Here is a 12,998-nt window from a genome sequence, read left to right as displayed (position 1 = left end):
TATAATCATAAGAGAATGTTGTCTGTCTATCTGTGTTGGCCCTGCGGTGAGGTGGGGACTTGTCAAGGGTGTACACCGCCTTCCGCCCGAGTGCAGCTGAGATAGGCTCCAGCACCCCCTGCAACCCCGAAAGGGACAAGCGGTAGAAAATGGATGGATGCATGGATGCAGATTGAACTTGTTATTTAGTCATGTTTGGGACAGGTTTGCTGCTGTTGTAGCCACAGTGTGCACGTTTGATGTTGCTCACATGGGCTCCACTGAATGCTCAGGGAGTTTTTGCCTTTGCTCACACAATTAGAGGGAACATTGATTAGTACCTCTACTTACGAGCCTGATTGGTTCTGCTCTTAACTCAAAACACTTGTACCTCAAATCAAAGTTGAAATTAATACAAATCATTTTAATTTTGTCTGCCCCCCCGACAAAAGAGCCCAATTTTAACATGCCTTGTAAATAAAAGTAACTTTAAATAAGAAATATTTTATAACCAGCAATACAACAGAAGGTAAAACTAACAGTTACATTGGTTTTATGAAGTAATGGAATATTAATGTGCAGCATTTTATCTTGGAGCGTTGAATTCTACGGGGAATACAAAAATATCCCTTGAGCTGCTTCTCCGTCAAACACACCGTTAGTAGCTTCTCCAGATTTTCATGGATAAATGTCTGTCCTTTAGATATTATTTAACTATCCTTGGCTGGCGTTAGACCCCTGACTAGCAGTGCTATGCTCGAATTGCTTTGCCAAGTTAGCTGTCATGCTTTGGATGATTAATTTCTTTAATTCAATGAATATTATGAACTTTTTTTTTCTCAGCACTGTCCTTCATACTCACTTTCTTCTTTCCCGTGGTTGTAAAAAAAATAAAAATTGTCCACTTTTAGCTATAAGCTAATGCTAGCAAGTAAAACCGGATGTTTTGGTCACTTCTTACGGGGTTCACTGTGACATTCGCTACGCCAGCTATTGCCGGGGATGCTTGTAACTCAAGATTTTTCCTTGCAACTTAAAGCGTAACAATTAGCCAAGAGACCGCTCTTATCTCAAAACACTTTCAAGTTGGGGCACTCTTAAGTTGAGGTACCACTGGAGTGTGTAACTACAGCATTTATAGTCCACTATGACAACTAGAGATGTCCGATAATGGCTTTTTTGCCGATATCCGATATTCCGATATTGTCCAACTCTTAATTACCGATTCCGATATCAACCGATACCGATATATACAGTCGTGGAATTAACACATTATTATGCCTAATTCTGTTGTGATGATGCATTAAACAATGTAACAAGGTTTTGCAAAATAAATCAACTCAAGTTATGGAAAAAAATGCCAACATGGCACTGCCTTATCTATTATTGAAGTCACAAAGTGCATTATTTTTTTTAACATGCCTCAAAACAACAGCTTGGAATTTGGGACATGTTCTCCCTGAGATAATCCTGATACCCACTACAACTATGGGAAGTACTATACTTTGAAAAGTGCATTATTTTTTTTATTTTTTTTAAACATGCCTCAAAACAACAGCTACAAAAACAATGAAGGCACACAGCTTCAGTCCAGAGTATACTAGAGTAATAAAGTAAACAATAACATAGTCCTCCTTTAGTGCAAGACTGCCTGGCATACTGTATAACAGGAAATTATAAACTGGGCTCAATCTGAACAGCCGATATGGGCATCTACATCAACTATATGATTTGCCTGAGAAGCTGGACAGGACAAAAAAAAAATTACTTTTTGAAACCGATACAGATAATTTCCGATATTACATTTTAAAGCATTTATCGGCAGTCCGATATTATCGGACATCTCTTAATGACAACATAACATAACAACTGACTTTCCCTTTTCTCAGGATGCTATACTGAGGTATAACACGGCACATACCAAGAAATGGGACTTCACCGCTCTCAACCTTCTTTGCACTGAGGTAAGCTGCAACTGTTCGATGTCGAAAAATAGCTGCGAGAAAACCAAGACATTTTAATCTTCTGATTGCTTTTTCTTGATTGCTATAATGGATTTTACTACAGTTAGCCACCAATTTACAATATAAGCTAATTTGTTGCCATCGACAAATTGCAAGCGCCACTGTTTTTTATTTGGAGCGTTTGCAAATTAGCTTAATGGATCTGTTATCCTTTTACAACCTTTTTTTTAACACCCCTAGTTTGGGTGTTTTGAACTCAGGCCCCAACGCTTCCTTTTGCAGCTAAATATAAACCATCCTGAATGGTCTTTTTATTTCCGACCCTAATGTACCTGCGTAAGGCGGAGCTCGGTAGATCGATGCGCTGGGCGAGCCACTTTATAGCTTCATCCAATTGAATTAAAAGGATCCATCCCTGTCTGTAAAGATGCTAAGTAAGGGCTTATACTAGAAGATGCCCTTCCTGTGACTATGCCGTTCCGATCTTCTCCTTCCCCTTCTCGTCGTTTTTTTTAATCCTTTCTGCTGATAAGGCATTTTGCAAAGTATTATGGTGTTCATAAAAGTAGAGGTGCAATTATTTGCAATGCTATAAATAACCTTCATTTCTAACTGAGTTACAGTTGACATGGTTTTTCAGTTCCTCATAGAATATAATGAAAATGATCTGTTTCCAACATGGAATCCATACAGGCAATGTTTTAAGTAGCATTGTAGCATTCTTAATAGTCATACTAGTGCAGACCTGGGCAAAACATGCGTGCGGGCGGGCATCTGGATAGTTTAGCAGCTTTTTGCTGTTTTGGTTTGTGTCAGGATCAAACACTGATGACATCTATTAAACAGACAAGAAGCAAGGAATTAAACAGAGACAGGATTCAATTTGGCTCAATGAGGAGAAACGTCTGGGCTGTACTCTTTGAACAGTCTTACACCACGCCTCCTTTTTTATTTGGACTTTCCCTGATTACATGGCAACAGCTGTTTCTCAGGGGAGAGGGGGTCGTAAACAGCCGTCGCCCTTGGTCACAAAACAGTTCAAAGAAAAGATGCTTGGAGCTTGCGTCAGGTCTTGCTTCCTCTCCGCTTTGTAGCTCTCGGGTTAAGACAAGATTTTTCTGTGGATTACAATAGATCAGAGAAACCGACACCTTCATGTCGCTTCCCATCCTACACAGTGGAGTTTTACAAGCCTTTTGCTTGGTAAGATCAAAGACAGCTTTTTTCCTCTCGCCGGGAACTCATGGCAACACCAAGTTTTGTGATAACTTAGATACAATTATTCTGACAGTTTGTTGATAATTAGAAAGTCGATCCATCACCCCTTTGTTTGTTTGATATATTGTAAGTGGACTTTCGTGAAGGCTGGTACCCATTGTTCATGTTTACATTGTTTCTTACAAACACATTTTTTTCACTTTACAGTATGAACTTTTCTATTCACAAACCCTGTTCAAAAAATTGTTTAGTTCAGGCCGTGTTAAACTCATTTTAGCTCAGGGTCCGCATGCAGGAAAATCTATTCCCAGGTGGGCTGGACGGGTAAAATCATGGCATAATAACTTAAAAATACAACTACGACAACTTCAGATTGTTGTTTGTTTTACTCCGGCCCAAAATAGAACAAGCACATTCTGAAAATGTCCATATGACAAATAATCCTCCCGACAAAACACTTCAAGTTACTTGAAAATTTTAAGGGGAAAAATGGTGCAGTTTCAAAAACACCATGAAGAACACAATGAATTTAGACTTAATCTCAGTGTATCTGCAAAGCAGTTAAACGTTTAAGTCACAGCCCATCTTGGATTGAACAAAAACAAAATAAAGCTTAAATAAATGTATCAATTACCCCATTTGTTATTTCCAGTGTTCACTTTCTTATGTTTGCACAGAAGACAATCATTTTCACAGAACTATATCAATGTGCAGTGTCTCATGCAGCATTTTAAGTTGGGTTACCAATTGTTTATTTTACTCTTGTTTGTTTTACAATAGTAAACAACCCCCCCTCCCCGGGGCGGGGGGCGGCGGGGGGCGGGTGCGGTCCTCTCCAAGGTTTCTCATAGTCATTCACATCGACATCCCACTGGGGTGAGTTTTCCTTGCCCTTATGTGGGCTCTGTACCGAGGATGTCGTTGTGGCTTATGCAGCCCTTTGAGACACTTGCGATTTAGGGCTATATAAATAAACATTGATTGATTGATTGATTGATTGATGTTGGGTCGAAGGGGAGGAGTCGCAGCCCCACTTTACCGTGTACCTCCTGCTTGGTATTCTTGCTCGGTATAAACTATTTGCTTGCCTAACAGAATTGCTGTTGCGACATCCAGTGAACACATTTAAAGTTAAAGTACCAATGATTGTCACACACACACTGGGTGTGGCGAAATTATTCTCCATTTGACCCATCACCCTTGTTCACCCCCCTGGGAAGTGAGGGGAGCAGTGGACAGCAGCTGTAGCCGCGCCCAGGAATATTTTTGGTGATTCAACCCCCTATTCCAACCCTTGATGCTGAGTGCCAAGCAGGGAAGTAATGGGTCCCATTTTTATAGTCTTTGGTATGACTCGGCCGGAACAGCAGTTTCTTTAATTTAAAAATGAAGATTAATTTTATATTTAGCAAACTCATCTCGCGGGTCGGATTTAATCTGTTCTGCGGACCAGGCATGGCATGTTTAACATCACTGGTTTAGTGGGTAAATTAAAGTTCCACTGTTGTTGTCAATACATTGGAGACACAAACGTGTAGTAGTAGTAGTTTTGTACTAATAATAGCATTTTATCTTTAACACGCTGACAAAGTTGCATCAAAATCCAAAAAAATCATAATTCAGTGTCTTAGCGCTTTGAAAAATTTGGAAGTGGATCAAGCTCTTTAAGAAAAATGTAATTTAATTTAATTCTAACTGTTGACTAGTACTCCGTGACGTGCGGTGAGGTTGATGGCTGGTGAGGCACTGACTTCATCACAGTCAGATTTACAAACATATGAACCCTAAAGAGTATCTTATTCACCATTTGATTGGCAGCAGTTAACGGGTTATGTTTAAAAGCTCATACCAGCATTCTTCCCTGCTTGGCACTCAGCATCAAGGGTTGGAATTGGGGGTTAAATCACCAAAAATTATTCCCGGGCGCGGCGCCGCTGCTGCCCACTGCTCCCCTCACCTCCCAGGGGTTGATCAAGGGGATGGGTCAAATGCAGAGGACAAATTTCATTACACCTAGTGGGTGTGACAATCATTGGTACTTTAACTTAACTTTAACTTTACACATACAAACTAGCACACAAAAAAGAACATTTAATAAAAAAAAAAACGTCATTATGGTCTTACCTTTACTTATAAATGAAGTCCATGCGCCGCTGTTGTGCTGGATTAATGCACCCCTGACGGGAGTGTTATATCAACTAAAGCCCTCACTTAAACTTTCCACGTGCAAGATTGAATCTATTTAAAAAAGTGTAACCGAGGGTTTATAAATGTCGCCTATACTGTATGAAACTACAAAATAACAAACATGGAGGCTCCAGTTTACACCAGGACCACTTTATTTACCTTCTTTCAAAAACCTCCGCTCCACTCCAACGTGTCATCACTTCCGCTCTTAGCGCCTTCAAAATAAGAGCTCAAGGCATATACTGTATAACAGCGCATAACAGGAACTTAACATCACAAAGAGGAAAGCCCATAAAAATAGGTTACAAAAGTTATTTAATAAGAAGCCAAAAAGTGCAAAAACAATAATGTTCGTGTTAGAGGAGTTGTGAATTAGGTACACCTGCAGTTTGCATGTGTACCTAATGTTGTGGCCCTGCAGTCATTCACAACTCCTCCAACACGAACATTATTGTTTTTGCACTTTTTGGCTTCTTATGAAATAACTTTTTTAAATAGATTCAATCTTGCACGTGGAAAGTTTAAGTGTGGGCTTTAGTTGATATAACACTCCCGTCAGGGGTTGCATTCTACGGCGGGGGTTCAGGAGGCGGGATTACTGCGAGCCTCACACAGTGCGTCTTTTGCAGCAGTTTTATGATTGCTCAGCACAAGAAATACGTTACACACATACAGTTGTTGACAAAATACACTGTACATTATATACCTCAGCTAAACTATGGAAATGTATAATATAGTTCATATAGCAATACGGTCTCACTGCACAGCAGGCCAGCAGTTAGCCGAGTCCGCAATCCATGGTGAGGCACAACTGAGTGACGTGCCTCAACTGGCTGCTGATCACCGCCTCTTCTCAGTATTTGAACGGCAAATGTGAAAATTTTAAATAAAAATAATCTAAAACTGGTGAAGTTAAATGGAAAATAACTTTATAGTATAATCACTGGATACATTTAACAATTTAATAAAAAAAAAATATTTTTACATTTTTTTTCTTTCCATGATGGCAGGTGAGGCCCCGCCTCACCTGCCTCTAGTGACTGCACGTCACTGCTGGTACTGTAACCAATGTATTTCATGAGAAACTGTAGATCCACTTCCAAATTGTCAAAATTCTGTAACCTTTATATCCTTATAATCAAAAGTCTGGAGACACCATTTTTTCCAAACCTGGCACTGTAAGTTGCACAAAAACCTACAGTGTCATAAATTTGCAGCATCTTTGAGATTAACATGGTAATCATGCAAAAAAATGAACTCCATGAGTGTGTTTTTTAGGTTTCTTTTCAAAAGCATTCGACCATCATTTAAATCTGATATTATTGCATTCCAATGGATTAAATCCTCTATCTTTTATCTGAGGGATATTGCTATTCTGTCGCGACACTCAATTTATGCTTCGCTGGATAATTGTCAAGATATACGCCTGCTCCAAGCCACTCGATTGACACTCCCCTGATAGGAGGCGGGTGAAAGTGGAAAAAAAGAATTACACAAATTGGGATGTGTCTGTAAATTGTCGTAGTGTTTCCCTCCTGCCAAATAAAACTGTCACCGTGTCACTTTCTGATAAATGTTTGCGGCCTGAGCGTGGAAGCGATCCAGGGATGAGTACAGCTGATTCCCCCGAGGGAGTACACAAACGTTTTGTGCTTCGTCAAGCTTTTTCGTTGTCGGTCACCGTTTTTCTTACATCTGTAGTTCATTAGAAAATGTGCACTTAGAAGCATTGGCATTATCTGTAAATATGATCAAGAGTTGCATATAAAGTGGTGCAAATGTTCTAAAAGTGTTACAATTTTTTAGTTCAACCTAAATGGAGGTGGATTTTGGTAAAAAAAAAAAAATACTATCAACTCGTAATGATAACCATAAAAGTGAACGGCTGCTCTATACTACATTAAAAATAATGTGAATTACATACGCATATTGATTTTGCAGCTGCTATGTTGGACATACTGATGAAGTACAAACCCCGTTTCCATATGAGTTGTGAAATTGTGTTAGATGTAAATATAAACGGAATACAATGATTTGCAAATCATTTTCAACCCATATTCAGTTGAATATGCTACAAAGACAACATATTTGATGTTCAAACTGATAAACTTTTCTTTTTTTTTGCAAATAATCATTAACTTTAGAATTTGATGCCAGCAACACGTGACAAAGAAGTTGGGAAAGGTGGCAATAAATACTGATAAAGTTGAGGAATGCTCATCAAACACTTATTCGGAACATCCCACAGGTGTGCAGGCTAATTGGGAACAGGTGGGTACCATGATTGGGTATAAAAACAGCTTCCCAAAAAATGCTCAGTCTTTCACAAGAAAGGATGGGGCGAGGTACACCCCTTTGTCCACAACTGCGTGAGCAAATAGTCAAACAGTTTAAGAACAAAGTTTCTCAAAGTGCAATTGCAAGAAATTTAGGGATTTCAACATCTACGGTCCATTATATCATCAAAAGGGCGGAAGGCGGGTACACCCTGGACAAGTCGCCACCTCACCGCAGCCATTTGTTATATTATTCTAGCAGTACTTATGAAAATCCACTAGGTGATAGTATTGCTCTGTAAACATCCTCCTGTCCCTGTCTTCAGGGGTGAGTGAGTAGTTTGGACTTTTTTGTAGTTTTCTTATCCTGTGGTTCTTTTTACACTTGTATAACTGTTAAGTACAATTATATTAGGGCTGGCCAAAACATAGGGCCGCACACAGAAAAATAGAATCATTTTGATATACACCTTTTTTAATAATTAAAAATCAATTAAAAGTAGTTCAAGGCCTACCTCAAAGTTGAATGGCTTACATTAAAAAGACTACATAATATAACTTGCACTTAAGGTCAGGCTTTGCTCTAACTGCCTTAGATATTATATTTCAACCATCCACCATCTATTAGCCCCATGGGAGCATTTTACTGACAGCGTTTAGTCAGACCCCGCTGCCATATATAAATGCTCCCCGGCCAAATTGCAGAGCAAAGGCTTCCCCCCCCGCCCCGTTGAAAATCAAGCCACCCCGCCTCTCTCGCCACACATCGGTCATTTGCATTTGCTCCAGAAGGTCCATTTAATCAGCTTACCTTGATAGAATAAGACCAGTGATTGACGACGCGACATTTGAAGCCAATACGCTCATAAGTGATTGCGTCGTAAATCTAGGCGTATGAGGGAGGAACTGTGTTTATTTTAGAGGGGGAATTGCTGAGGCAAGGCTGAAGCGGAAGATATGTGGCTGCTTTTAATGTGGCAGATTGATGTTTTGTTTTTTCTGATGCGCATTTCGACTCACGTAGATATCTTAGGTGTTCTACCTCCAGCTACACACTGTAGATCCTCCCTCGGGACTCCTGAGCAAGTTTCGTAATCCCTCCAGTGTAGAGGGGGTTTCCTACGTGGAGAACGTTCCTCCAATTACCGTCTGAACTTGACACCTCTAAAGTTTCCTATTTCGTGATATTACATGAGTGGGAGTAACAACAATAAACCTGTTGTCAGGATTGGCATTGATTTTTCCTCCATCCTCTAATATTGGCTACTGTTATTAGATTGTGACTGTGCACTGTGTTCCAAACTTTGAAAAACTTATTGAATGAAAAAAAAAAAGTTACACAATGAATGATGATATCCTGAAAATTTGAACGTTTTGTACTTTAAAACATAAATAAAAGACACTTGTCTTTTTTAAACACCAGTTTTAATTCCATTGTAAATATTTAAAAACGTATAACTTAGATACTTGTCTTTTTTAAACACCAGTTTCAATTTCATTGTAAATATTTAAAAACGTATAACTTAGACACTTGTCTTTTTTAAACACCAGTTTCAATTTCTTTGTAAATATTTAAAAACGTATAACTTAGCAATAAGTTATTAAACAACCTGAACATTTATTTTGTATTTATCTGTTTTTATAGTTCTGCAGCATATTGTACGGGTAAAACAAAGATTTAGGCACTTTTAAAATGTAAATATATTTAGTTGCTTTGAATACCTTGACCTACATTGGTTGTAAATTAAATATGTTGCTTCGATAGGCCTCCAAACTCTTAAATGATCTGTCAGAATAATTGTATCTTAAGTTATCACAAAACCTTGTGTTGCCATGAGTTCCCGGCGAGAAGACAAAAGCTGTCTTTGATCCTACCAAGCAAAAGGCTTGTAAAACTCCACTGTGTAGGATGGGAAGCGACATGAAGGCGTCGGTTTCTTTGATGTATTGTAATCCACAGAAAATTTTTGTCTTGACCCGAGAACTACAAAGCAGAGAGGAAGCAGGACCAGACTCCCATCAAGACAACCTTTTCTTTGAACTGTTGTTACCAAAGGCGATGGCTGTTTACGACCCCCGTCCCTTAGAAACAGCTGTTGCCGTGTAATCAGGGAAAGTCCAAATAAAAGAGGAGGCGTGCAATCTTTCGCCAGAGCGTTGTGAGACTGTACAGTCCAGACGTCTCTCCTCAATTGAGCCAAATTTAATTCTGTCCCTTTCTTCTTGCAGATGTCATCAGTGTTTGAACCTGACATGATCCTTCGTTGAACGACCCCTGCATTAAAGCATACATTTCTTGTTCCCTCCGTAGTGTCTGGAGCATTGTGAAGTTCAACACCTGTACGAGGTCGTACTGCCTTCCGTTGTCAAGATGGCGCTCAGTGCTCCTCGTCTCTGCACTATGGTAAGCACTGTCTAGTCTTTTACTTTAAGAGTTTTACTGGGGTATCAAGCACTATATACGAACAAGTATAATGCTATTAATAACTAGAAAAGCAGTCAGAGTGTACAGACTATCTCCCAATAATAAGGGATCCTTTAAAAAAAATCCTGATTCAGACGGTGATCCGGATGACCCCCAAAATCTAATAATTTGTTGCTCATCCCTTTCATTGAAAGTGTTATCAAAATCCTCTCATGACTTTTTGAGCTATGTTGATCACTCGGGCTGTGAATCTTTGGGCACGATGCGATTTGACTCGATTCTTGGGGGTAACTATTAGATTCAGAATCGAATCTCGATTCAAATTCTACACTTTTTTAATAACATTGGTTGACAGTTCTATGCTTCACTACATTCCTCCATAAAATAGATAAACAGCTCCGATCAATTTCAATGATACTTAAAAGAAAACTAGTTTTGTTTAATAAAATGTTGGACAAACATTTAATCAAGTCAAATACAAATAAGGCAACAAGAGAAGTATCCAACACTTCTTTTTTTTAAATATGGGCATCTACATCAACAATATGGTTTGCCTGAGCGGCTGGACAAGACAGATTGGGGGGGAAAAAAATTTAAAACATAAATGTTTTCTTTTTTCTTAATCGATTAAGAATCGTTACAAATAAAAATTGCGATTAATCTGAAAATCGATTTTTTACTAACTAACAGAAAGACAGACAGACAAACTCAAGCGAATCAAAAGATAAATTAAATTGCCATGTCTGTGTTTGTTTTTGTTTTCATTGTCCGTCGCTTCCAAACAAGCTTGCAAGAAGGTTCACTCTTTGCAAGGATGCCAGCAGCTGGGAGCTTTTGTTCTATAGCAAAAATAAATAAACAGACTCTCTTTGTCTCTGTGGGTGGAGGTGGGTGCCCCGAGCATGCACGAGCAGAGAGAAGTTCAGCTTCATAAAACAAATGTATGATAACATAGAAATGATCTGGATCATCTCCAAGATCTACTCACTTGTTCCTTATCCCTTTTCTGACATTTCCTGAAAGTTTAATCATAATCCACTCATAACTTTTTTTTAGGTTTTTTCCCAACTAAATAATTAACTCACTCACTCACAAACGCAGAGGAATACATAACATCCTTTGTATTATCTAGAGCAATATAGTTATTCATATTAATATCGTTAAAACACTTCTGTGAGAAAAGTTCCAAGAAAATAGGAAAATAATTGTCCTTTTTTTTTTTTTTTTCAAAGTTAGTGTACCTAAGATTTTATGCTGCCACATTTATGCAGATTAACTTTAAAAAATGTTTTAAATTCAATATCTATTTTATGTTATTATTTTAATTCATATTATATTATTTATTCTATTTTGATCTTTCTGTGTGGAGTTTGCATGTTCTCCCCGTGACTGCGTGGGTTCCCTCCGGGTACTCCGGCTTCCTCCCACCTCCAAAGACATGCACCTGGGGATAAGTTGATTGGCAACACTAAATTGGCCCTAGTGTGTGGATGTGAGTGTGAATGTTGTCTGTCTATCTGTGTTGGCCCTGCGATGAGGTGGCGACTTGTCCAGGGTGTACACCGCCTTCCGCCCGATTGTAGCTGAGATAGGCTCCAGCGCCCCCCGCGACCCCAAAGGGAATAAGCGGTAGAAAATGGATGGATGGATGATTTTGTTATTAATATTTTTTGTTAAATACATTCATAATTTATTTTGCATGTATGTATTTTGTATGCATTTTTATGGTAATATTATGTTATTATTTCATTCATATTTTAAATACATTTTATTTAGTTTTTGTTTAAATACAGACTACATATATTGGTCCTGATGCTGCCACTATTCACGCTGACCTATTCACATGAACTTCAAAACTTCTATTTGTATGATATATTCTGTATTTTATAATTATTATATTATTGTTATTTATTATGACATTATTTATTTTAATTGAATTGTTCTCATTTTCTTGTTTTGGTTAAGATACATACTGATGATATAAGCAATTAAATAAGGCTATTCTTACATTCAACAACTGTTGTATAGTGCAGATTTAATTTTGTTCCAGAACTTCTTCATTTGGACAAAGAGAAGTGGGTCTGTTTCCTGTTCACATTAAGTGAACTTGATGCATGTTTCCATATCTTTTTAAATATAATATCATGTGTTTTTTGAGACAAACCCCAGTTGGAACATCTAAAACAGTAAAACAGGAATACCAGGTACAAAAGTCATCATTTCCACCGTTCGCCTCGCTCTTCTTCGTATTGCAGCAGTCAGCCTCCAGCCAGATATTCGTCCCAGTTGTTATTAGAGCTCGTATTGATCCGCTAACTGGGCAGCCTTGGGAGGCTCTTTAGCTCTAATCAGTGAAGATAAATGAGGCCCTGTGTCTGACTGAGTTACTGTGGGAGAACGCAAAAAAAACAAGGACCTTAATTACTTCACCCGTGTACTTAATGGATCTCTTATTGTGTTTTCTGTTAAGATTGCTCCTGTAATAATTATCAACCCCCATTAGCCTTCAATGTGTGTATCTCCACTATGTTATCATAATCCTCATAGATTCTCCACGTCTCTTCCCAGCCAATCCCTCTGCTGAAGTCACGGATGAACCATTCCCTAACCATGTCTCAGGAGCAAATTGCCTGTCTTCTGGCCAACGCCTTCTTCTGCACATTCCCCAGACGCAATTCCCGCAAGTCCGAGTACTGCAACTACCCTGAGATCAACTTTTACAGGTAAAGGAGAGGCGATCAGTTAGATTTATCAGCACACGCTCTTAGATACCTGCTGAATTCCCTAAAGAAGATGAACGGAAAACCTTTAACTGGTACTTTACCCAACCTTCAGGGGCATATTATATACATACTAGAAGTAGATGTCTGTACTAACAAACTGTTTGGATACAAAGTGACAGAACAAGAATGAATGGACTCTGATTTCCATTAGGGGGCACTACTGCCT

The 12,998-nt window shown here is 38.7% G+C and overlaps 1 protein-coding gene across 2 annotated transcripts in view; it reads left to right on the top strand.

Annotated features, from left to right (window-relative positions):
• The window catches only part of parga (poly (ADP-ribose) glycohydrolase a), a 64,244-nt gene that overhangs the window by 14,886 nt on the left and 36,360 nt on the right, over positions 1-12,998 (top strand). For both annotated transcript variants that reach the window (XM_061939959.2, XM_061939916.2), the window contains 3 exons: positions 1,869-1,943; positions 9,936-10,028; positions 12,618-12,772. In XM_061939959.2, coding sequence (XP_061795943.1) covers positions 1,869-1,943; positions 9,936-10,028; positions 12,618-12,772 — 323 coding nt within the window. The remainder of the gene's footprint in view (positions 1-1,868; positions 1,944-9,935; positions 10,029-12,617; positions 12,773-12,998) is intronic.

The sequence above is a fragment of the Nerophis lumbriciformis genome, linkage group LG02 (genome assembly GCF_033978685.3).
Source record: "Nerophis lumbriciformis linkage group LG02, RoL_Nlum_v2.1, whole genome shotgun sequence".
Lineage (NCBI taxonomy): Eukaryota > Metazoa > Chordata > Actinopteri > Syngnathiformes > Syngnathidae > Nerophis > Nerophis lumbriciformis.
The sequence above is the reverse complement of the archived record's forward strand: the minus strand, read 5'-3'. Positions and strand labels throughout refer to the sequence as shown.